Raw genomic sequence first — 25,914 nt, 5'->3', positions numbered from 1 at the left:
TGCCATTGGGAGATTCCTTTTTTTTAATTGCCTATAAAGCCTGAGTATTTAAAATCTCACATAAGAGGCTTAGGTCCACATGTATCACAGTTTTATAGCTGGGAGGCAAGATAGGGTTTGCATTAACGTAGTCCATAAGGGATTACAGGCTAAACGTTGTAAATTAACTGAACCGAGCGTGAATCAGAATTTCAGCAGCATCTTTTTTTCTTCAGTGACTTGCAGCGTAATGCAGCTTGATCAGTACACTTCCATTTTCCTGTCCATTCTCAAACAATACAGGCTTTTCTGCTTTGAAACCAATTTTTTTCCTCAGTGAAAATAAACAATAGGGCCACGTAGAACCACTTCCCTTGAAATGAAGGGCATTTTGTAGACAGAGGTGTCTGTCTGCCAGAAATTGCACTCACAAACATACTGTAAACAAAAGCTACTCCATAGATTATTATTTTTTTTAAGGCATGTGACATGTGCCTTATGATGTCAGGCCACATCAAACAAAATCACATCGAAAAGGCAGATAGAACTGGTAGAATTTAATCCCTGTATGTTCTTTCTTGTTGTAAACACAGACAATCGCTGATAGGATTTCCCCGTTCCTTTCCCCCATTCTTTGAGTTCCTGGTGGGTCATTTTACACAGAGCTGAATAAAAAGATGGGTGAGCTACATTTTTCCAAAGGCAATGTGAGGAGTGACTAAACAAACTGTCATGAAAAGGTAACTCGCACTGTGATGGTAACTAGCTAACTATCGCCCAAAAATGTGTTGGTAGCTATGGATATAACACGGTAAATTACTGAAAAAACAGAGTAGTAGGGGTTAGTTTTTATTCTCTGCATAGCACTATTAAATTGAAAGCAAATTTATAATTACAGAGAAAATGACTACATTTCCCTCGCAAAGTCAACTGCCAAATTCTTGTTCTTGTTTATCTATTCAGATTTCTATTCAGATAGTGCTTACAAGGATATTCAGGAGCAGTTCTACCACAGATCAGGATAAAGAGCATTTATTAGATTTTCACAGTGTCTTTTAAAAAATTTCTCATTTTTTGTCTCAGAAAATTTTGTAACTTTTTCAATATGGATTTACTGTCATGTTCTGTGATGACAAAAATATCTACCACTCGCCCATATTAGTATAGTGCATAGAAGAAGTACAAGCAACTTGCAATTTGAGAAGGCTTGTCATGGGATTTTGACACAGTATGTCAGGGAAGTTTATAAACGGCTCTACCAGTTATACCCAAGGAGTGAGTGATCACACAGGCTCCCTAGTATTTTTCCTGCTGTACTGAATGTAGCTGCTGGAAACAGGTTAATGATAGAATCATAGAATAGTTTGGTGAAGGCCGTCGAGTCCAACCCCACTGCAATGAGCAGGGACATCTTCAACTAGACCAGGTTGCTCAGAGCCCCGTCCAGCCTGGCCTTGAATGTTTCCAGGGATGGGGCATCTCCCACCTCTCTGGGCAACCTGGGCCAGTGTCTCACCACCCTCAGCATAAAAAATGTCTACCTTATATCTAGTCTAAATCTTCCCTCTTTTAGTTTAAAACCGTTACCCCTCGTCCTATGGCTCCCCTCCCTGATCCAGAGTCCCTCCCCAGCTTTCCTGGAGCCCCTTTAGGGACTAGAAGGGGCTCTAAGGTCTCCCCGGAGCCTTCTCTTCTCCAGGCTGAACCCCCCCAGCTCTCTCAGCCTGTCCTCCCAGCAGAGGGGCTCCAGCCCTCCCAGCATCTCCGGGGCCTCCTCTGGCCCCGCTCCAACAGCTCCGTGTCCTTCTGCTGTTGGTGCCCCAGAGCTGGAGGCAGCACTGCAGGGGGGTCTCACAGAGCGGAGCAGAGGGGCAGAATCCCCCCCTTGCCCTGCTGCCCACGCTGCTGGGGATGCAGCCCAGGCTGCGGGGGGTCTCTGGGCTGTGAGCACACGTTGCCAGCTCACGTCCAGCTTTTCACCCCCCAGCACCCCCAAGTCCTTCTCGGCAGGGCTGCTCTCCATCCCTCCATCCCCAGCCTGTGCTGATACCGGGGGTTGTCCCAACCCAGGGGCAGGAGCCTGCACTTGGCCTTGTTGAACCTCATGAGGTTCCCATGGTCCCACTTCTCCAGCCTGCCCAGGTGCCTCTGGATGGCATCCCGTCCCTCAGGTGTGTCAACCGCACCACTCAGCTGAGTGTTGTCCGCAAACTTGCTGAGGGTGCATTCGATGGTTGCAATGATACAGTAGTTAAAACACTGGGATGTTAGGCCAGGTATTTCACAACTGAAATCCGGAAAGAGAAAGCATGCTGAAATTCATTTCTATTTGTGTGTTTCTCTTGCATGGAGCTGTACAGCAAAAAATTAACTTAATTGCTCATGTTTGTTATTTAGAAATGACTGGGATCCCCCTGACAGGAAGGTAGATACCCGCAAGTTCCGTTCTGAACCAAGAAGTATTTTTGAATATGAGCCGGGAAAGTCATCAATCCTTGAACATGAAAGACCGGTAAGACACATAAGTGACATGGGTAATACAGTAAAGAGATTTGGTGAGAGGTCGTCTTTTTATTGTTTACTACTGATTATAACTACTTGGACGAATATTGAAGTCCATTTTCAAATAGGATGTTGCAGCAATTTGTCTTCGCTCTTTCCTGATGATTGTGTTGAAAATGTGAATTTGGCTTATTTGCTAAACTTAGCTCTTCTGCTATTTCCAAGAAATCAAACCACCGCTCTGAAAACCTAATGGATGATAAGCAGAACTGTGAACTAATAGAACTGCTTTTTCTGATTGGCATGCATCTCCAGCACCCATAATACTCAGTAGTGTTAACAGCACACATGATATCTGATTAATTAATGCATAAAAATAAACTATTTGCATTTTCAGGATGTGCCTAATTGTACACTTAAGGAGATTTTTGGTCAAATACTGGTCGGGGCCTACAGGAAGGATGAGGAAGGGACTCTTTATCAGGGAGTGTTATGATAGGACACGGGGTAACGGCCTCAAGTTGAGAGAGGGTAGATTTAGATTGGATATCAGGAAGAAATTCTTTCCTGTGAGGGTGGTGAGCCCCTGGAACAGGTTGCCCAGGGAAGCTGTCAATGCCCCATCCCTGGAGGGGTTCAAGGCCAGGCTGGACGGGGCTTGGAGCAACCTGGTCTGGTGGGAGGTGTCCCTGCCCAGGGCAGGGGGTTGGAACTAGGTGATCTTTAAGGTCCCTTCCAACCCGAACCATTCTGTGATTCTGTGAGATGCTGTGGAATCTCCATTTCTGGAAGTGTTCAAGACTCAGCTGGACACGGCCCTGAGCAACCTGATCTGATTAGACCTGCTTGTAGCAGGAGGTTGGGCTAGGTGACCTCTTGGAGGTCCTTTCCAGCCTCAGTTGCTCTGCAATTTCTGAGTGTCCATTAACGTGTAATTAGAAGTCTTTATTTCTGCTTTCTGAATAATGATCGCAGTTGTGGAATTTTTCACAAGCATGTCTGATAAAGCTACGCTTAATGCATGCAAAATGACTACTAACGGAACTTTTCATTTGCTGAAAGACACATTCACCTAGCCTTTCGAATTTACCTTCGTGCTATCTCAATACTTCCTTAATTTAGGAAAACTGTTATGTACCAATGGCAGTATTTTCTTTTCTCGGGCTTTTACCTTGAGGTTGAAATGGTTGAGAGAGTCCGGTTTTAAAGAAGGCGTTTATGTAATCACCACTGGGTTATTATTTGCTTCTGTATTACATGCTTGTTCACATAATTTATTTTACTAATTTAAAATAAATTAAGCAAATAATTGAATTCTAGAGTATTTATTATGTCAACAGTGCAAAACACCTCCACTAAGCACCTTTCCCTTGTGTTTTAGTGGTCTTTGCAGGAATATAATTGTTGTTAGCTAGCAAATACTAAGCTGTGTTTCTGTGAAATTAAGTTCTTGCAGAACTGATGCATTTTTCAAAGAGGAAATTGGCATTTCTAGATGAACTGCTTATAAATCAATATAATTAAATGGGATTTAGTATTTATTATGAAGCTGAACTTAACAAATAATTTTATTTAAAAGGTGGTGACATTTAATCTGAGCTTTTTTGATTGCCATGGCGCCATTATACGCACGGAGGTCATTTACCAGCCTTCCCAATGCCAAAGAATAACAGCAGATTCAAGTTAAAAGTAATAAAATTACAGTGATGTTTCAAGAATGGCCTCTCTTTTCTAATAAATTACATTTTCTACTAATGTAATGTGAAAAAAGAATTCATACAGGAATTCCAGTGCTGATGAATATGATCATAGATACAGTTTTTCAATTTTAGCAAACGAATGAAATGACAAAAAAAGTGATCTTTGCTGACTGTTCCTGAACCTTTTTTTGTTAACTTGCTTATGCATTTTATTTTTGTTGTTCTCGATCAAGAGGTTGGATTTTGAGCTTTGTGTTTGGTCCTTAAAATATTTCCACCCCGAAAAGCCTTAGTCACATTGTACTTACTGAGCAGTATCAGTCAAGGGCAAGGTCACACTTTTAGCATCTAAAGCTTAGACTAGAAGTTTATATTTAGCTGATATAAATACAGGGAAACATCTCTTTGTACAATAAATTTTAAAAGCTGAGGAAATAATATTCATGGATAGAATGGAGAGATTTTTATTTATTTATAAGTCAGAGCTGTAAAAGATTGGAGAATGCAAGAGATGAAAGTTGAGCTGACACTAGTGTAACATTATTGACTGATATAAAAATAGATGGAGTAAGCTATCCCAGTTTTATCAGTGGGGAATTTCTGCTGTTGATAACGATGATGTTTAGCTTTATTTGGACCAAGTTAGGAAAAGAAAAAGACTTGGTTTCACTAAAGCGTTTGCTGTCCTTGTGTTCATTGAATGGGGTATGGGAAGTACAACTCGGGAATTGTTAAACGATGGTCAGCAGAGGAGGTTAAAAGATTTTTCTGAGTGTCCAGGAAAATCTGAAGTCTGAAAATATTGTAGTAGTTCTGAAGGCAGATGAAAACTCCAAATTCTCGATTTTGTCAATATTGCATGAGTAATGTCTTTCATCTTGGTAATTTCAGAATTTCAAAAGATTTGATTTTTAATATCGAAAAAATTGTTCTGATGATACTGAAAGAAAATACTAATCAAATCAAATTATAGAATATAAAGATAAATATTTTATTAATTTTGTAAAAGATGGACATTTACAACATTTGAAATAGAAATTCTTACTTTATCGGTTTTGCTAAAACAAAAAAGTCAAAGGGAGTTCTCCAACACTCCAAATCTTAAAATTTTTTGCTGAAATTAAATCATTTTCATGTCTACAGGATTGCAGCTTTGGTGGCAAAATGATCTGAAGGAAAAAGAAAGAAAAATATTTACAACTGCCTTTTATGCCTGTTTAGTAAAACAGGACAGATGAGGTTTGAAAGATCAGCATTGCCATTATTGACGTAGATACTCCATTGGAATCAGTGGTCATTAATGTGGAAATTAGAAACATGGGAAGAATATAATAAAATGAGAGTCAATGTAAAACTAAGGTTTAATGGGAAATATCATTCAGCAGATTCTTATTGATTAGATCAAAAGAATGTAAGAAACAAGAAACCTAAAAAAAATCACCTAGTAATAAACGTTACATGGATAGATTGGCTAGGGGTAGATTATTATCTTTGTTATGGATATAAAAAGATGAGTGTAATTGCAGGCTGCACTATCATGTAGCAGCCCTCGTCATGAAATGGGGAATTAATGTTTTTTCTTCTGTAATTTGAACTTGTAAGGGTATAAAACATCAACAGAAAGGAGGGGCTTGGGTTGATGCTTTGAGATTACAGCTACATCTAAGTGACATTAAGCTGTTGCATAGTTTGCCCAGCAACGGTGTGGCAGCTGCTTTTTTCCCATTTCAATAAGCCCAGAGAACGTTCCCATTTTGTAAGGTGGCCCGTAAGTCGTTCTGAGGAATGTTTCCATTTCCAATGGCTGCAATTCAGTAAAATGCTCTTCTTTTTCTCTAATGACATCCGAACCATGGATTTGTTTCCTAAAATGGGTGTCTACTTTCAGTAAATAAGTAAATGGCAGTGTAATAATTTAATCTACTCCTGTGGATATGAAGCTAACTTTATTCTTTGCTAGCTTCAACCTTGTATATGTGAAGTACTTCCTTCATACATGTACAGTTCTCTATTTCTGCAGTAAAGCAAGAAAGGAAAAATCCTGCTGTTACTGTAAAAAAAGATTTTGTAAAACTGGGACAACCAATAGATGCTTTTATTTCCATTAGGTGTTTTAGTCTAAGCATGAAGGTACACATGTGCTAGTCAGATAAAACTGTCAGGTTAAATTTTACTTCTAGATTTTTTTATTATGTTCAGTATACAAATTTTCTACTGAGTTTATATGCAAGAGGATTTCATGATCAGAATAAATTAAAAAACATTACTGTTTTGTCAAATAGCAGAAGCAGTCTGGGCTTGCACCGTGATGTACATCTGTTGTTTGTTGGTGTTTTGGGTTTTTTTTTACTGTGGTGGAAAATTTGAAGTTTTCTTTAGAATATGTAACTTTGATCACCTTTGACATCTCAAGCTGGTTATCAGAATGTTCTACGCGGTTTTGGTTGAGTTACTTCAAGAACACTTTGTCAACTAAAAAAAAATTTCTCCGTGTGTTTTAAAATGAAATCAGGAATTCCACATATAGGTATGTTTTGATATGACATTAGAAAACATGTCTTCTCATAAAGATATGGGGAGACCAGGTCAATCTGGTGGTGGACTTGGAGCTACAACAGCTATTTAAATGTTAGGGGGAGGGGGGAGGAAAAGAGAAAGGAAATTTCTTTAGTTTGGCCAAAGCCAAACAGACAACAAACATCTCAGTCCATTCTTCCAAAGAGGCTTCAGTATGGTGTCTGAAATGGCAAATGCAAAATATTAATTTGACCATGCAGATCATATAAGAACCTTTAACCCACCAGATTAAACGCACGATTTTGATTATTACCTGTGAATGTCTAATGTATATCCGGTCAAGCGCAGGCAAAGCTGCATGCAACACTATAGATGTATTTTTTTAAAACAGCATCAGTGTTCTTTTATACTTGAGTACGTCGATGCAGAGCTGTGTTGACCATCTGATGCAAAAAGAGTAAAGATACTTACTGGTCTTTAGTAGCATATTTTCAACAAATAATGAAAATGTTGCTGAATGACTAGATTAAGGATAAGAGCACAAGAACATGACTTCGTTGACTGACACGTCATAAAAAGGGAATTTACCTTCTTATTGCTTTTATTCTCTGTTCAAGCAGTTTGGGAGATACTTTGTGAGACCAAGCCAAAACCAGTTTTTTAAGTCAAAGTGATTTGTTCATTTGAAGTCTCTTAGAAGGGGAGAGAATAGAAAAAGGTCCATCAGCCAAATGGAATCTGAAAGCCAAGCGAAATCAATTGCCGTGTATTGATCTCGGGAGCCCAGGGACCATCCTCCCTGGAACTGCCAGGCAGCAGCCAATTCGCAAATTTTAGTGCCCGGTTTCTTTTTGTTTGCTGCCCTCTGCGGTTCAAGCTGTAAATAAAAGCAGGACTTGGGTGCATGGAGTTTACATACTTTCTTATGCTCTCATTTTATTTGCGCCCTACTACACGAGGAGAACTCAAAACCTTAGAAACGACATAAAATACACTATTTGTAGCTTTTCCTTTAGAAGCAGAAATGCGGGGGAGTTTAAGCTTTTAACTTAGTTGCGAGAGTATTTGAAGAGAAAAGAGGAGCCAGCTCCCATTCTCATTTTGATTTCCTTGGCTAGCTGGGTGGAAGCCTAGCTGGTCTGACGGTGTGTTCTGGCTCCCTGCAAGAAGGGACACCGCTCCATCCATGGCTTTGTAGTGCCGACAGCCCCGCGATTTCCACCCCATATGCATTTCACGGGATTTATTTATTTATTTATTTTATGTAGATGCACCCAATTGCTCATATTAACATTTCTGTCCATGAAAATTAATTCATTGGTATAATAGAAAGAGGAAAGCATGCTATAAATATTTCGACATACTGTAACTTAGTTTGAAGAAATAAAGAAAAAGCCTTTTTTTAGTGCAGTCTTCTCAAATTATCCAGATCTAAATTCTGGATTATTTTCTTTAAGGTAAGCAAAAAACTCTGAATACACCAAGCATTCTCTGTAATGGGAATCAAGTTGATATAGAACGAAGTTATCTTCTGCTTTGTGAATCTGACAATTTTTGCCCTCATCTCTCTGTAGACGAGAATCCTGTGTTTTTTCTTAAATCAATTATAGTCCCTATTAAGGTGACAAATATTTACTGGTAAGCTCATGAAACTCATTTCAGTGGTGGTTTTCTACTAAAGACTTGGGTATGTACAGTAGAGCTGAAACAGTTGTCATTAGTGGTGCTGCATTATGTCTGTGGATGGTGGAAACCTAAGGGCAAAACTCCAGAGGAGCTTCACCCCTAACCCTGCCATGGAGCACGGGCAAGCTGTTCCTCACTGGCTTTAGCTTCCCACTCTGTTCACGGCAGCAATGCATCCCTTCCTTAAAAGGGACGTTGTGGAGATAAATCTATAAAACAACACTTGGTGTCCAGATACTTCATGAACAGCTCAGAGATATGTGAGGACCAAGGTAGTTCAAAAGGGTTGTTGACCTTTCAATAGAGCAAAGTTGGCGGTCTGTTCCAGCAACATCAAAGGCAGCAAGAAAAGTGCTGTAAGACGTTTAATTACCTGAAATGGTCAAGAGCAGGGTGTTATCTCTCGCAGAAAACAGAAATAGCTGTATGTGATTGCCGTGGCGTATTGGTGACAGCTTGAGCCAGGAGGAAAAGCCGGTACATACTTAATCACCAGTATCGTTCTTTATGCAGGACCCTGTCTTCTTCCTTGAGGATTGCTTTCTAAGTCACACCATAATTAGTGTCCAAGTTCTGATAATTACAGTTGCAGAGGACCAAATATTAAATTCAGAAATATCTCTAACAAGAGGCTTTCTCTGTTTCGGAGACCTTTAAGCCAACAGTTCACTGTAATTCTGTGCTGCGTGACAGCTTACATCAGATCCTCCAAAAGGAACTGGAGCTATTTAGAAAATAATCAATGCGGCCAAGTTTACAGTTGATTAGATATCCCATTGGGAGCTCTACTGTTTTGCACTGTCGTGTTTTCATGCTACTTGAATAAATCTGTCAGTTATTCTTCTGTTCATTGAAAAATTTTCTTAATGCTATCTTCAATTGCTACTTTATCTCTTTGCTGTGAGAATTTTCAGCCGAAAACGATGTATTTCACTGTGGAAAAAACTGCTTCATTAAGTCAACAAGGCTGTGGGAGATAAAGCATTACAAAATACTACTAAAACAAGTATTATGGAATGCGTACATTTTTATTACCTATTTTTTGACCATAGGATTTAAATATACCAGTTCCATTTCATATGCTGAAGTGGCTTTTTAATATAGTCGTGCCTGCATGATGCATATTCCTTATCTCTGCTCAGCGCTTGCTTCAAGACAGCAAGATCCAGAATTAACATGCTTTGTGAGAAGACAAGGAATGACCAAAAGCAATACTAATAAAATTATATCTTTATTGCTGATCGGGTGGGCAATTTCATGCCTATGCTGAAGATGGCAATCGTTTAAACCATCTTCTTAACAAGGAATCTCTCGTAGCATTGAATGTACTGAAGTAATGCAGCGGTGTTTACAGAATTGGTCAAAGAGCCCTCTGAGCTTTAAAAGAGTAATTTTAAAACATTTAACATCTTCCAGTCATCGGAAGAACAGCAACAAAAAGAAAAGCATTAAAGCTCCCAGCCAATGACAGCTCTTGAATAATACTCTCTGTCCTAAATACCGTCTTCATTCTTTGATTTTATTCCATTCCTTTCCCCATATTTGTTTTGTGTTTGTGTGTGTGTTGATAAAGTGACATGGCATTTCTAGCACCTTGCTCAGTGTGTGCCTTTTCCTTCCCTTTTCCTTCACAACTGCTCCAGACCGATCGCATAAACCCAGATGACATAGATTTAGAAAACGAACCCTGGTATAAATTCTTTTCAGAACTGGAGTTTGGATGTCCGGTAAGTGAGGACAGAATATTAATATTTAAACATTAGGAAAAATATTTTTATAATGAGGAATTTACAAATCACCAAATTCAGCAAACATATGCCAGTAAAGTTAATATGATGTTTTTTGAGAAAGGCTAATAAAGTCATCTCATGCATATAACTACTATTTTTCAAGGGGACCCTTAACTTGCCAGAGTAGTGACTTTAATAGCTTTAATAGAGACTACATATTAGAAAAATAATAGTGTGTAAATATTTAATAACAAGATAAATTGCACGTTAAACAGGGATGTTTACCAGTCTACCTAAATCTTTTGCGTTTGGCCGGATTATTTTCGACCAATCTTTCAGAACAGAAAAACACGTCAGTTTGCGTTAGGGATGCAAAGTTACGAACCTTGTATTTTACTTAAAGGAATGTGTCTGAATTTAAAGGCAGTCAGCCGTATACAAATTGCTTATGGCAGTAAATGCTGAGAATTTTTTCCTTTTTGTCCTCTTATATGCATGCATGCAGAGTATGTATTTTGCGCCTGAACACAGGGATACGGGTTTGCTCCGTTTTCAAGCTGGACACCTGCTTGAAGAAACAGACTTCAGTTCTGCTCCCATTTTCACGAATAGCCAGGTCCAAAAAAAAAAAAAAAAAGACTAGGGCAAACAGATGCCACCTTAGTCCTACTGCAAGCATTTGTGTTTAAAATTACAAACCTGAAAACCTCCATTGGTTGAAACAGATAAACGTCAGCGATACCTCAGGTTTTTCACTGTTGGTTGCCTACACACTCGCAATTCTTCTGCAAATCCCACCGGCCGTATTGGCTGTAAGCACCAAGGGCTCTTTACAGATTTTATACAAGGATAGAACAGCGTCGTTGTCCTCGAAGCAAGACTGAGACCTGGGTTCCACTTCCTCCCTGCCTTAACGACTCGGTTGGAGATGCACTTGCTCTTGCTTTTGCGCACCCCCCTCTGGCTCCACGGAGCTCAAGTTCCTTCCTGCACACTTTAACTTTAGGAAAAAGGATAACAAATGTCTTCATCCCAGGAGAATGTCTAACGCGGTCGTTAGAGTACTTTCCAGACAGGTGGAAGATGTGGCTTCAAATGCCCTCAGAAAAACAAGAGATATACTATAGATATAGATATTTTATCCCAAGCATTCCTTCGCTCTGGTTGAGTATCCTCCTAGCCCCCCGGGATCCTGGGCAGCTTGAGGGAAATCCCAAATCCACATTTGAGCTTGAGAGTACCAGGATTTATAACATGCCCATTCTTACCTTTCCCAGTTAGCTAACAATTCTCTGGACCCCCCTCTAATTACTGATGTGCAGGGCTCCATGGGGAGCCTGAGCACTTGCCGCAGGGCCCCGGAGGGCACTCAGGGAACCAGGCACCTTAGTCCCTTTTTGTAGCTGGCCATAGGCCAAAATCAGAACTTCCGGCTACTTCAGTGAGAGCAGAAGAGAAAGCAAACCACATACATTCTTTTAAAACTTTATTTTTTTAGTCATAACATTTAAAAAAATAACCCATTGAATATGACCTGAAAATAAATATTAAAAAAAAGTTAAATATCTCTGGGTTTAATTTCTTGTCCAGTCATCTATAACGAATCCCATTTTCACTGATTACCTTTTATCTCCTTGTATCTCGCCATTCAAGCTCTTTTGTCATTCCTCCCTCTAGGTGGGCAGAAACAGTCCCAATACATTCTTCTGATGAACTATATGTCAACAATATTTAACCGATAATGATAACCTGAGAATAGTGTCTCCTGTAAGATAAAGTATATTGAGATTTCCCCAGTAGAACGTAACTGTGATGCTTTACACTATTCTGTCTCATCAGTATTAAAAACTTCTAGTAGTGATTCAACCATTCCAGTTGTAAATTTTACCACCTAAAGTTACTAACATTTTATTAAGATGCTTATAATTTAAAAAAATGCTGTAACGCATTCTTCCTTCCATTCTGCCCATATGTGTCACTCTTTGTATCTGATGTTGTCAACACTTAGTTTCTAACTGTGTCACCTTCTCCACATGTTTCATTCCTTGCTGCCATTGATTCTACTCCATTTCATCTCTACACTTCTGCTTTTATGATGCAGCCACCTAAAAAGCTTTTGGACTATGTTCAAGACAGTTCTGCTGGTGTTTCCAATGAGGTAAATGAATGATTCTTGTTCAGATGATTCTCTTGGGAAGAAGGGTTGGAGTGCTCGCCATTTGTGTCTTAACGTTTGTTAAGATTTAGTGCTTTCCTTCTGGTATCTATGGGGTGTTTCTAATTCACAATCATTGTATCTTTCCAGATCACTAGTGCATTTGGATGTTGATCTTATTTTCCTAGGAACTGTGAGTCCTTATCCCCAGAACTTCTCAGAGATTAACACTCGGAATTCCACAGCAGCCCATACATCTCTAACTCTTTGACAAATTCCCACTTCTTCAGAGTTGGGCAGGCGCACTGCTTTCAGACACAGTGAATACATCAACACACTAGTATTTTTTTAATTAAAATACTTGACTGCAAATTCTATATGTCAAGTGAAAGCCTTTGTGGCTAAGCCATCATTTCTCCAATTAAGTATTTACGACTAAGGTTGCTAATCAGGCAATACAGCAATTAATAATCTCGTTGTAAATTTATAATGGCAGGATTGACGAGCACTGCCGTTACTCCAAACAAAATGCATCAGGATCAGGTGGTGGGCTGTCATTGCCCGGCTCTGAGTGGGAGAGATTCAGGCTTTCATTCCTTCTCCCCGCCTTCCCTCCCCATTTTTAGAGCCTTAGGGCAAAAGTCAGTGAATCCTGTAACGACAGCTTTACTTCATATGGTGGCTTTAACTCATTCGTGTTCATGATTCACTCTCACCTTCTGTAGTCTCTTCAAAAATTAAAGGCAAATCGTGGCCTTAAATTGTTAATTGTTTGCAAGTTACTCTGATTTGGTTTCAAGCTCTATAAATCTGGACAAACCTCATGATTGTGAAGTTCGGTCCCAGTTCTCCGAGACAGTAAGCTGCTAGGCCTTCGCTAATAATCAAGAGTGCTCCGTATATCAGAGAAGACAATTTAAAAGCCCAAGGATGATTATTTGTGTTCAGTAGGTCTGGGTAAAATGGCTGTTAAGTATACTGGTTTTCTCATTGTTTAATTTACAAACACCTTTATCTTTTATTTTGAAACTTTTTAAATCTTGGAATATGATACATCATGTTCAAAAACTACAGAAAATTAAATCTTTTTCCAGGGAGGGAAAATATTTCAAAATAATTTGTTAAAGTACTAGAACCATTATGCAAACAAGCCTGGTTTTTGTTTACAACTTTTGCCTACTTTTCCTAACTTCACTTTCAGTCACCATTAAAGTCGTGGTGCATGAAAACAGCTAAAACATCGGCTTAATTGTAAATACGTATCTGGCTTTTTGAGTAGAACGGAATCAAAGTATTCAACAAAGTCTGTATTTGGTAGTTTGGGGTGGTTGTCTCCAATATTTAATTATTTTTGTCGGGCAGCCTTTATCCATATAGGGCAGCGTTGAATATTCTGGAAGTTGCCTAATTAGCTTTGGAGACGGGGGAGTGGGGGGGGGGGTATGTGTTCTATCGGGTCACCGGGAAGAGGCTTGGCGGGATCATGGGTTGATAAATGCCCAAGAGCTGATAGAACAGCTGCAAACAGTGGTACCCACCCTTGGCAGTAAAAAACCACATCCACTGTTTGCTTTCATCTTTCTCTATACGCCGTATCAGCGCCGGCTCTACCTGTGGGTAGAAGGTATGACCTCTACACAGCCTATATATAATACCATATGCCTGTGGAAAAATCAGTGTTGTAGAATGTGCGACATACAGCATCCTTCATATAGAGAAAACCATCAAAGAAAGGGCAAAAGGGCAAGTTACAGTCAAGGTGATAAGAGTATCTTGAAAGCAAAAGCCATACAGTAACCCAGCAGCCGATTTTGGCACGACACACACTTCTTGCTGTCTTGGGCGGATCACTAACACACTATTTATGGCCTGGGGAATGCTGTGGATAAAGAAGTTCTCTATGGTTTGGTTTCAGTTGTGTGATTTACCTGTTCCCTTCCATAGGAGGCCATGGGGATCTACACCATCCTTGGGATTAACATCATGGTCTGTATAGCCCCAGAGTCATTACAAGTGGCCTTCTGTCTGTTTGGCCATCATGTGACAGATGGTCTCGGTCCACTTTCTAATGGAAGGGGTTGGAACCTGCCTAAGAAATCCCGCAATGGATCTGCAGTGTTTGTGTCACTTCATGCAACGGTTCTAATAGAGGTCACCTGTGAGCCCCAGTTTCCTTCCTCCGCTGGTACCAGACCACGTCAGTGACTGGTCAACAAAGATGAGGTTGATAGTCGTAGTCGTGGCCAGTTTTGAAATAAGACTCTGACATTTTCCAGAACAGGCTGGATGTGTGTTTTGTGGGCAGTGTAGGGAAGCGCATGGATCTGAGGCCTTTGCTTCACTCCATTGTGTCGAAATGCGAGGAGAACTGTGGATACACTAGCTGTCGGCGTGAGCGACGCTGCTGCTGGCTTCTATGGTTTTATTGCAGGCAGACCTCACAACGTTAGATATTTATCTTAAAATCATTGAAGTTGGATAGTGATGGGAGAATTGTCATAAAGCAGTTCGCAGCTTTCAGAGGATGTAAGGCAAAAACTTGAAAATATGAACTGTGTGAACAGTAAAGACTTGAGAATAAATACCTCCTTCAGAATGTATTTTAAAAAATAAATACCACGATATTTTGTTTAGACAGAATAAGTTAACAGTAACGCACTCATCATGAGCCCAATATTCCAAATATTGAGAAATAAAATAGGGATGATTTCCTGAGTGCTAATAGCAGGTTTATGTTCTGTCTGAGGATGTCTGATGATCATCAGCACAGCTCCATAACAGAACTGGCTCCAAAACACAGGCTTCTATTTAATCCACCTTTGGAAAGGAGGTTTGATTCTTTCCTCCTTTCCTAGAGCGGATGGCAAGGTTTTGTTTCACAGTAGCCCTTCTCTCTAATGTTTAACTCCATTGACTTTCTGAGCTCGGTTACAGTACTTCAGTTCTTCACATTCAAATCCACAAATCAGTTTTTATTTTAACATGTCATAAATAGTTGGTTTATCACCTAAGATCAATGCAATGATAGATGATCTTAAAAAAACCCAAACCTTGAAATCTGGGTTTTGCTAGGAAAATGAAACTTGTAAGAAATAACTTCACAGTCATTTGCAGAAAAATACCAGGTTGGTTTTATCAAATGTAGCAAATAAAAATCAAATGCAGTGATAAAACTTGATTGTATTCCACGGTCTTGTGTACTCTCCCATCATGGGAACAAAAGCATATGATGTGGAGCACCACTGCCCAGAAATCCACCTGGGAAAGGGACTCGTCATGGTACGAGTGAGGCAAACCTTGACTGATGGAAACACTGGGAGAAGCTGGGCACATGCTCAGTAATGTTGGTAGTCATCTTCCAACAGGCCATTACTGCAGCAGAGCTGCCCCACCGAGCGAGCCACCCTCCTGGCCTCACTGGTGCCCTCTTCCCTCTTCCTTGAGAACGTGGGCTACCTCCCACTACCTCACCTTGTCCTCCTGGTAACAGCTTCATTCCCAGGTTATGTGGAGATCTCTCATCCACCTCCTCTGATGTGTCTGGAGGTTGTATTGGATGAGCTGAAAATAACTGCATGACACGTAGCCCTCTTTTTTAGCATAATTTTCAGAGCTTTTATTTCTAGCTCTCCTCTTTTCGTCCGTAGCACAAGTCACTGGAGCAGAGTTGTAGATTACCACAACCTGAGCATCAGTTTCCACAACCTGAAAACCCATGATGCAGCGCAGCCGTGGAAAGATAGGGATGAGAAAAAGATGAAATCTGTTCTTCTGGTTTCCCAATTTATTATAAAACAAAATATTGGTCAAATTAGAGCAATGTAGTGCATTACAATAGAATCACATTTGGGTTTTGGAAGCAGTTTCAGCGGTTTGGGGCTAGTTGAGCTCTGACAGGAACAATTTAACAGCATCCATCAGGTGAGAGTTGCAGCAGCAGCAGAGCAATGGCCTCAGCTTTGCCTCTACTGTGGTGACGGAATATTAAAGGAGACACATGGCTTCTAGAGCATGTGACTCTTAGAGGTATTGCCTGCGTCTTGCACTGCTTTTGTTCTGAAGAGATGCAAAGACTAGCAGGTTTAAGCACACGGATTACTAAAACAATGAAGCGGTACACTTGTGGGTTCATGATTTAGTCCAGTAGTCTATTTCATTTCAAAGCAAATTGGAAGAAAACAGAGAAGTCGTCATAACCAAAAGCTTGGGTTTCCCCTTTTCCTAGGCACGTGCTTACTTTGAGATTTCCCCCACAATGAAATGCGTGTGGGTTTGCGGGATGAAAACGTGCCACCTTGAACCATCCAAGATCACCAAGACGCCTTGAAATAGGCCCGGAACTAAATTCCTTCAATTACAGGCCAGTTCCTATGCTGTCTCTTGATGAAATACCAGAGTTGCCATAACCCTCTTTGCCAACGTTACAACCCAATGTTCACAAAATGTTGTTGCCTTCAAAAGGTCTGTTGAAATCAGGAGGAACAAGAGCTGTGCACAAACCCCTCCAACAGGGTATAGCTCACATTCAGAATGCTAAGCCTCCTGGAAATTCATGTTGGAGCTCGTTCCGCCACAGTGTTTTACAAGTTAAGCTAATTATGACTTGAGAGAAGTATCAGGAACCTAGTTCTGCCGTTTCTAGCGGTCAGGTTTATGTTGCTGGGTTTGCAGTGAGCATATTCTTGATAGATCACTTCTCTCGCGTTTATAATCCCACTGGAGGAGGGATTCTACCTCTGTGTTTATACAGCACGTTATTCTGATGCAAACTGGAGCTTATGAATGTGACGGTATTTAACAGTGAGAATAACAGGAGTAGTAAGGAGCAACACAGAAGAAATAGTTGAATACTTGTCCACAAAGCAAAGAAATTTCTATTTAAAAAAAATGAACATTTTGAAACCCTTATGCAGAGATCACCTTAATTAAGTTATAGAGGACTAATTTTCTCTGGAAAGTAACTTTAAAGTCTTTGAATTATTAACCTCTTTTAACTGTTTACATCTCAGCTGCTGTTCTTACCAAAAACGCGGAAGTTTTCTTTACCTGATTTTTAATGTGACTTAAATTAAACTACAATTAAAAATTATGGAGAAAATGAGAATGATCTTAGTTGAAGTTTTAGACAGCATTTGATTCATATTGTATCATGTTTGTGTGGTTCTTCCTGCCTCCCAGTATAATAAATTTCAGTACAATCCAGAAATCAAAACCTCCGTGAGTGTCCTGATGGCATCACTTGCTACGTGATGCGGGTCTTAAATAACGACGGCTACTGACAAATGAGCTCTCACCGACCAATCGTATCGTCCTTATAGTGCCCCACCTGTAAAAGTGGCTTCAACAGTTGCTGTAGAACGTCATTTAAAACATAGTCTCATGAAATCTGTTCCCAAATATTCTTAGACTACAGGTGGCCTTCTAGAAGTATACCTAAGTGTCAGCCTGCAAATCAGGGTGAAGTCCTGTTCATGAACTTGCAATTCAAATCACGGGGAAAAAAGGGATACCTCGCCAAAACCAGCACTAACACGGGCCGTGAGCGCTATTACATCTTCAGTCCTTCTGCACAGAGAAAAGTCTGTACAGACTTTTCCATACAGAGAAAAAAATCCAGAGGGCTTCTACGGAGAGAAAAATAGTTCCGGCAGCTTACGAAGCTGTATGGTAGTTCTGTCTCCAGTCCATGGGGTGAGCTCTGAAATGATGCGCCAGGAACTTAGAACAAGTTTAACCTTTGAATCACGCTGCTTTGTACCCGTGAAGAAATACCCCTGGGACCATGCGGTTCCTCCGGGATTCATACCTAGGTACCAGAATTGTAGTATTACCTGATTCTCACTGCAGGCTTGAAATGTATGAAATGACTGATTTATAATTAGCGGTCATTTAAGGTTGACTTTGTATTAATAATAAAATTACGGAGCAATACTATATCCCATCTTCCTGGGTTTGTGCAGTAGCTAATTCCGTAACTCCATAAGCAACGGCTAGTGTTGTGTGATGAGAACCGTTCTTACCAGGAACAGGAGGTGGTCAACACCTGGCCACAAACATCATGGGATTTACAAAAGTTTCTGGCTATAACCGATTGTGGGATTTTGGTGAGTAATTGGGAGGGAGGAGCAGCTCTGCAGACCTCACTTGCGCATATAGGAATTGGTTTTAGATTTTTATATTTTTGCAGTAAAAGTTCATTTCAGCCGTTCTGTATCTGTTTTTGAAAACCAGATAGAGAAGCGTGACTTTGGATCGTATTTAGTAGCGCTTCAAAAGAAAAAACCATTATTGAAGTAGAATATGAAACGAAACCTAGTGATGCTTTATAAAAACTGCGTAACTGTTCTCATGAAATATTGCAGTGTCTGTGCTGGAGCGCCCAGGGTGTTAATCATCCTCGTCTGGTTTTATAGGACTTGTCACAGAGTAACAAAGCATCATCAAACACGATGAGCAGAATTGTCACCCCCGTTTCAGATACAGACTTGTAACAGATTCGTGTATTTGTTTTCACAGACTTCCTTGTATCATCACTATTCAACAGACAGAGGCCTGGACAGGCCCTCTAGGTAAGAGATACAATTTGGGATTTCAGCAGACGCAGGTTGTGCAGCCGGAGGGTTTCCTTTGTGACCCGAAGCCAGCCGATGTGGCGGAGAGTCGGATTTTGACATTCACCTTGTCAGCCACCGAGAAAATAGAGAGATGCACGGAGAGGGTGTTCGTGTTTTGGTACCAAAGTGTAAACCTTGCTTTCGTTTGACAAGGACTTACTGTTTACATCCAAAATAAGCCGTGCCGTATTCTGGGTCTTCCCGCTAACGTCCCTCAGCTGCTGCCTCAACAGCAGCAATCTGTCGTTCAGCCTCGCTGCCTGCTGTTTCCCCGAGCGTGCTGCCTCATCCGTTCTCGCCCTCTGTCTTTTTCCTATCTTTGTGCTCAACTTCTAGTACCAAAAAGCAGTCTAAAAAAAATTTGATGCATTTATTTCAAATAATGCATCAGGCAAATGACACAGCAGTTTTGTATAAAACTGTAAAACAATCAGGTGAAGAAGAAATTCATCTTTTTTCCTGTGAAATATCCTGTGAGATGTCTCAGACCAGCACTTCTCCCCTTTACATGTTTTGATGTATTTGTTCTGGCATTGTTTAATCTATAAACCGCTGATAGAATTATGAGCTTACTTTTTAAATTCCTGAATTATGGTCTCAGAATTAGACTGCCGCTAATACTGTTTATTTCTGTAGTTCTGCGAGTACGGCGAGCGACTACCGAAAAAGAAGGAAGTCGGAACCTGCTGTAAGTCATCAGAGGGCGCACAGCGATCAGAACGCCAGCAGACCTACCCTGGGCCGCGCAGATGTGCAAGGCCCGTATTCCACCCTTAGAAAGCCTTTAACTAGCTCGTCTCCTTCTTCTCCATCAAGAGCAAAAGGTAAGAGGAGAGCATATTCCTTAGCAAGAAGACGACGGGTTTTTTTACAAAACCTTGATATTAAACACAACTGCGCGCTGTTGCTCAGTGCGCTTCACTGGGAGATTCACTCTATGAAGCAACGGCTTGTTGTTGAACAGATAACTCATTTGTTCTTCCACGTGTCATTTGAAGCTGAAAAGCTGGATTTGCAACAAAGATTTTCCAGTTTCAACTGCTTATTCTAACAACACAAAATTGACTAAATTAAGACTATGATTTGTACCAGAGTATATAAACCCATAAAGTTCTAACTCTACTACTCTCTTACTAGATTATTACAGAAAGTAAATCAAGACAAATAGCATTAAGATTAAAGATGCGTTTCCAGACTAGTAGACCTTTCAAATCCATAGCTGATATCTTAGACCTTGTCAGTTACCAGCACCAGATTTCATCAAGCAACATCCATAGTCTGATTTTTGATTTTGTAAATCCTTGAAGTATCTAGTACAGCATATACAATCTAATTGCCTTCTTTTTCCAAGTCACTTGCCGTTCCATTACTGTTCTCCATGTCTCTCCAGAAAAGAGATCATTGAATCGACTGTTGGTTTGGGTTTGGAGTTTTCAGTGGGTCTTTTTACCAAGACTAAAACATGTGATGGAAGTAATATACAGAGCAATACCATATACAGTATGTCTCCTTCTGTTTAAGTTATCATTATTCATTTAATGGCTGTATTTTGAGCTACACTTTCTAATCGGCCTGTCGCTCTATTAGGGACTTTACAAACCTTTGTAAAAGACAATTCCCACTGAAAAGAACGTAATATCCAGCCTGCAACAGAATGTGTCATAAAAAGAAAAGCAGTGAGGAATATTGAGAGTGAAGTGATGGAAAAGCAAACGTATTTTAAATCCAGTATTATAGGGGTAATTTAAACAGCGGGTAAACTCATCCATGTGGTGTGACCAGACCAGGCACTGAAAAGTTGGTAAATTCCATTTACCTGCATTTACCTTTGACTACACCACCGATAATGAGCACTTATCATGACTTAAACACTTCCTCTCTTTGAAAATCCTTCCCATAAGAACACCTAACACAGCTAATTAACTTTTGGAAGGTGACCTAGCTGTGTCACTCTGTCCTCTCCCAGCATTATGAAACCTACTAGAATGTTAATTGTTCTTGGAATTAACCATTTTGTTAAAGAAGCAACACCTTACAAGCTCTTTGATCAGTGTGGATTTTGAACTCAAGTATTTCAGTTTCTGATCCAGATTCAGGTTGTTCTTCTAGAAAGCAGATTGAGCTGTTTGAAGCATGCGTCCTGAACTGAGTGTTGCCACTTGAGACCGTTTTTGAAAGTTCAGTGCAAGTATGAGACCAAAGTTCCAAATTAGTCTCATAGTGACTTCTAGATCTGGCACGCCCATAAAAATATGTCTTAAGGCTTGCTTGAAAACTCAGGCTTTGTTATGGAAGTCAAGCTATGGAAGTCAGCATGTTTCTTCTACGTGCTGGTTAGGCTGAGTGAACTGATACATCTTCCTTTAAACCCGTGTAGCGGTTCCTCAGCCACCTTGTTCTGCCCTCCGTAAGCTGCAGACACCACCACTCCCTTCAGGGCTACCACACGGGGAAAGAGCGGGCTCCCTGTGCCACCTATCAACAACTGGGAGCAAGTTCCCATTCGATCTTATATAAAGATTTATCTTTATCTTAATTATCTTAGAATATGCAGTTGCTGTGATCTCTCTGAGCATTACTCAGCTCAAAAATTCTGAGCAGCTTCTTTCAGAATGCACAGGTGGAAAAGTCAACATTTGACTGAGGTCTGGATTTGTTGTTTGGCTTCATCTTTAAATCCTTTGCAGCTTTTACTGTCTGTTTGACCTGCTTCAAAATCAATATTAATGCTTGTTTTCTTGCATTGCTTTGGCCAGGGGGGTTGCGGAGGGGGTAAAATCTCCATAATTCATAAAAAAATCTTTTTGATGTTCAAATTATCGTGAGTACATTTTTACAGCTGGAAAAAACTTAATCATTAGCTCTGCTGCCCCAGGCTGTAGCAACCTGTGTACTGACCTAAGCTGCTCGATGCATTAATTGCTGTCTCTTTTCTAGTCTTTCTATTACTGATGTTAATTCCAACTTTCTGAATCTTTTAATTTCTGGCAATGTCTCTTTTTTACCATGCTGCTCTATGGATTATAAAGGTGGGGACATTAGCAAAGTATATCCATCCCTTTTAAGTTATTCAGTGCACAACCACAACACCTCAAATGAATTAGATTACTGTAGCACTTACAGGCAACATTTAGCTGTTCCAAACGATTCAAGAAGGGCCATCAACTACAAGAATGGCTGGCAAATGACTCGTCAAAATGCAGAAGTCTGGAGCAGCACAGAAGAAACCGCTTCTCCAAAGAGGAAATCTCGTAGCTGTGATGATCTGTTAACAGATGACCGGGATGGCTTCCCCGATGCGCAGGCCAAGTCTGAAAGCATGGGCTCTCTGTTATGTGAGGAGGACTCCAAAGAAGTTTGCTCAATGAACTGGACCTCCCCATATGTTCCTGAGGGCCGTGGTGGTATTAGCAGGCCGAGAGTTCGTCACAGATCTGCACACGATGCCCCAGGTTTCCTAAAAATGTACAAAAAGATGCACCGCATCAATCGCAAGGACTTGATGAATTCTGAGGTGATTTGTTCTGTGAAGTCCAGAATCCTGCAGTACGAAAAAGAACAGCACAAAGGTATTCTTCAAGGCTGGAGAGAGTCTTCTACTGAAGAGGTGCCTAGAGACATGGTACCAACCAGAATATCTGAATTTGAAAAGTTAATTCAGAAGTCAAAATCAATGCCGAACCTGGGTGATGAAATGTTGTCAACCGTTACACTAGAGCCTCCTAAAAACGGCTTATGTCCAAAGAGGCGATTTTCTATTGAATCCTTGCTGGAAGAAGAAAATCCAGTCAGACATCCCTCTCAGGTACAACGGAGCTACAAGTCTAAAACCCTGGTGCCAATTCATATTGAAGTGACCAGTGATGAGCCACAACGATCGCATATGGATTTTTCCGACAGTGATCAAGATGGAGTGGTTTCTGACCTCAGTGACTTTATCCAGATAGAGGGTTCATCCTTCTGTAGTGAAAGTGACTTCGACCACTTTTCCTTCACATCATCCGAAAGCTTTTATGGATCAGGCCATCACCATCACCACCACCACCACCACCACCGGCATCTCATCAGCTCCTGCAAAGGGCGATGCCCAGCATCCTACACCCGCTTCACCACCATGCTCAAACATGAAAGGGCTAAACAAGAAACCACTGAAGATCCCAGGAGACAGGAAGCAGAGTCTGGCCTCTCTAAGATAGCATTCCTAGTCAGCCCAGTGCCTTTCCGGAGGAAAAAAAGTGCAGCTCCTAAAAAACAAACTGAAAAGAAAAAATGCAAGTCGTCTGTATTTGAAGCACTCGATTCTGCACTTAAAGACATCTGTGACCAAATTAAAGCTGAAAAAAGAAGGGGAAGCCTGCCCGACAACAGTATATTACACAGACTTATTACCGAGCTGCTTCCAGACATTCCAGAACGGAATTCATCTCTCAAAGCTCTGAAAAAGAGTCCCATGCACCAGCCTTTTCATCCACTGCCTCAAGATGGTGCTATCCATTGCCCACTGTACCAGAACGATTGTGGAAGATTACCTCTTAGTGCCTCTTTTCCAGACATGGACGCAACTAACAACAATGATAGTGCACTGTGTTTCCAAGGTGGATTAACTTTCTTCCTCTGTCCTTGTGATTTACTTATCCAACCTTTGCTCCCTGTATTTCCCACCCTTTCTCATTCCATTTTTATTTGTGTCGTCTAGAAGAAGCTTTCATCCCATAAAAGCCTTAATGAAGGATGTCATTTTTACGTAGGTGATACGGATAGATGAATTTGCTGTCTATTCACAAAAAACAGTAATCTGGACAGCTGGAGTAACGGTGGATTTCACCTACGAGATTATTAGTGCTACAAATGACGATGGTGTTATTAAATTAACCAATGTGGGTTTTTTCTCCAAGAAAAAGACCTTGCAGAAAGTGAACGCATGTGTCATAAGACGCTGGTCAAACAGAAAATGATACGGAGATAGCCTTTCCTTTATTATTTTGGGAAAAAAAATATCCTCATCTAAAACGTGTTGTACTGTATAGTTTTGTTACATGTAAGCGATAAAAATGCTGTTAATTCTGCCAGTATCGTAGAAAGCTGATTCTGCTTTCTTATGAAAATACACTAATTCCACCGCTTTGTATTATTTTTTGTGAATAGACCCTACAGTCATTCTAGGAAGTTTCCATTTCCACTGTTCAAACAATACAATTTCCAATTTCTGTGGCAGCAAAACTAGTTCTTCTCATAGAATGTTCATATATCTATGAAGCTTTGAGAAATATTCTATCCTTTTAGAGGGGAAATTCTCGATAATCAAGAATTGACTGGAACTGTCAGGGTGAATATAAGTTTTAAAGAAGTCTGTCTTGACAGTGATCTGGTTGTAAAGTTACTGCTTTGAGTTCATTGCTCTGCTTCTCTTTTGCTAAAAGAAATTGCTTGAGCTTAAAATGTTTTTAAAGTTTAATCTTGCAATATTAAAAGAAGGAAACTAGATTCATAGCAGGAGTGCACAAAGGTGTATCCCAGATGATTTAGATTAATGTCTTTGGCAAGCCTGTCATTTATTTCTCTTTTTAAATGGCAACATTTCTGTGCTAAAGAATTCTGCCTCTAGACATAGGGTCCTCTGACAGAGCATCTTTGAGAATTTAATGACATTAAAAAGCTGTTATTGAAATCACAACTGGATGTAAAAGAAAATATTTGATCAGACTCATCTTACTTATCTTTAATCTCATAACTTTTCCTGTAACTTTCGCAAGTGCCACACTAGTAAATAGGTATTTCAAGAATTGTAGAATCGTTTTGATTGGAAAAGACCTTTAAGATCATCAAGTCCAACTGTTAACCAAGCACTGCCAAGTTACCACTAAACCGTGTCCCTCAGCAGCACATCAGAATTGAAACTGTTACCTTCTCTTCTTAACTAGTTAAAATAGACATTGAGCACAGAGAATTTGGTAAAAAACAGCTATTAAACACAGTTCAGAATTTAATTAGCCGTACTTGAGGCCTGATCATGATTAACTCTGGCAGGCAGCACTACACGATGAGACTGAAGTTGTTGGAAATTGTGCTGGTCACGTACCACAGTTGCTAAATGAGAATTTTCCAGTCCTTGAAAATAAGTAAATCCACGGTGCAGAGTAAACGTGGATCCCTAATAGCTTCTGCAGCTATGAAGGAGTCTGGCATGAGCAAAATGGTACGTTCTGTCAACATCGATATCCTTAGAGTAGCGTGGAGAGTTAGTACAGCGGAATATTCCATTGACTTCCATCAGCAACAGTCATGGCTGAGCTCTACTTCTAATGAAGTTTCATGTTTTGTTGGCTCTGTCTGTGTCTCTTACAGCACCATCCACACAGAGGCCCCAAGGGTTTTTGCCTCCACTGTATTTAGCGATAGCCTTAAATTTTTGTGGCTTAGCCAGCAGCCCGCTGGCAATCTTTTATATCCTTTTTCCCACTTTGTTCTTCTTTAGGAGTGTATGGGCTTGGTAAGAACACATTGTGAGAATGAAGTCAAAGGAAGACATGCATGTCATAGAATGTGTTGGGTTGGAAGGGACCTCTAAAGGCCATCTAGTCCAACCCCCCTGCGGTCAGCAGGGACATCTTCTACTAGATCAGGTTGCTCAGAGCCTCATCAAGCCTGGCCTTGAATGTCTCCAGGAATGGGGCCTCCACCACCTCTCTGGGCAACCTGGGCCAGTGTCTCACTGCCCTCAGTGTAAAGAACTTCTTCCTAATGTCTGATCTAAACCTGCCCTGCTCTAGTTTAAACCATTGCCCCTCGTCCTATGGCTACCTGCCCTTGCAAACAGCCCCTCCCCAGCTTTCCTGTAGGCCCCCTTCAGGTACTGGAAGGCTGCTATAATGTCACATGGCTCCACTAGCAGGTATCACTGTGGCAGTGATAAAATAATAAATAATAGTAAAATAGGAAATCTGGGAAGTCAAGAGGCAGTTCATTTCATCCTCTGGTCTGAAATGATTCCGTTATATTTTCATTTCACATTGGCAACTTGCAGAGCTATA

General features: G+C 40.5%; 1 protein-coding gene across 39 annotated transcripts in view; it reads left to right on the top strand.

The window, feature by feature from the left end:
* SORBS2 (sorbin and SH3 domain containing 2) overlaps window positions 1-25,914 on the top strand; it is a 243,112-nt gene that overhangs the window by 193,657 nt on the left and 23,541 nt on the right. For all 39 annotated transcript variants that reach the window (XM_054203757.1, XM_054203748.1, XM_054203755.1 and 36 more), the window contains 3 exons: window positions 2,377-2,491; window positions 18,786-18,838; window positions 19,520-19,707. In XM_054203757.1, coding sequence (XP_054059732.1) covers window positions 2,377-2,491; window positions 18,786-18,838; window positions 19,520-19,707 — 356 coding nt within the window. The remainder of the gene's footprint in view (window positions 1-2,376; window positions 2,492-18,785; window positions 18,839-19,519; window positions 19,708-25,914) is intronic.

Source organism: Rissa tridactyla, chromosome 5 (genome assembly GCF_028500815.1).
Source record: "Rissa tridactyla isolate bRisTri1 chromosome 5, bRisTri1.patW.cur.20221130, whole genome shotgun sequence".
Classification (NCBI taxonomy): domain Eukaryota; kingdom Metazoa; phylum Chordata; class Aves; order Charadriiformes; family Laridae; genus Rissa; species Rissa tridactyla.
The sequence above is the reverse complement of the archived record's forward strand: the minus strand, read 5'-3'. Positions and strand labels throughout refer to the sequence as shown.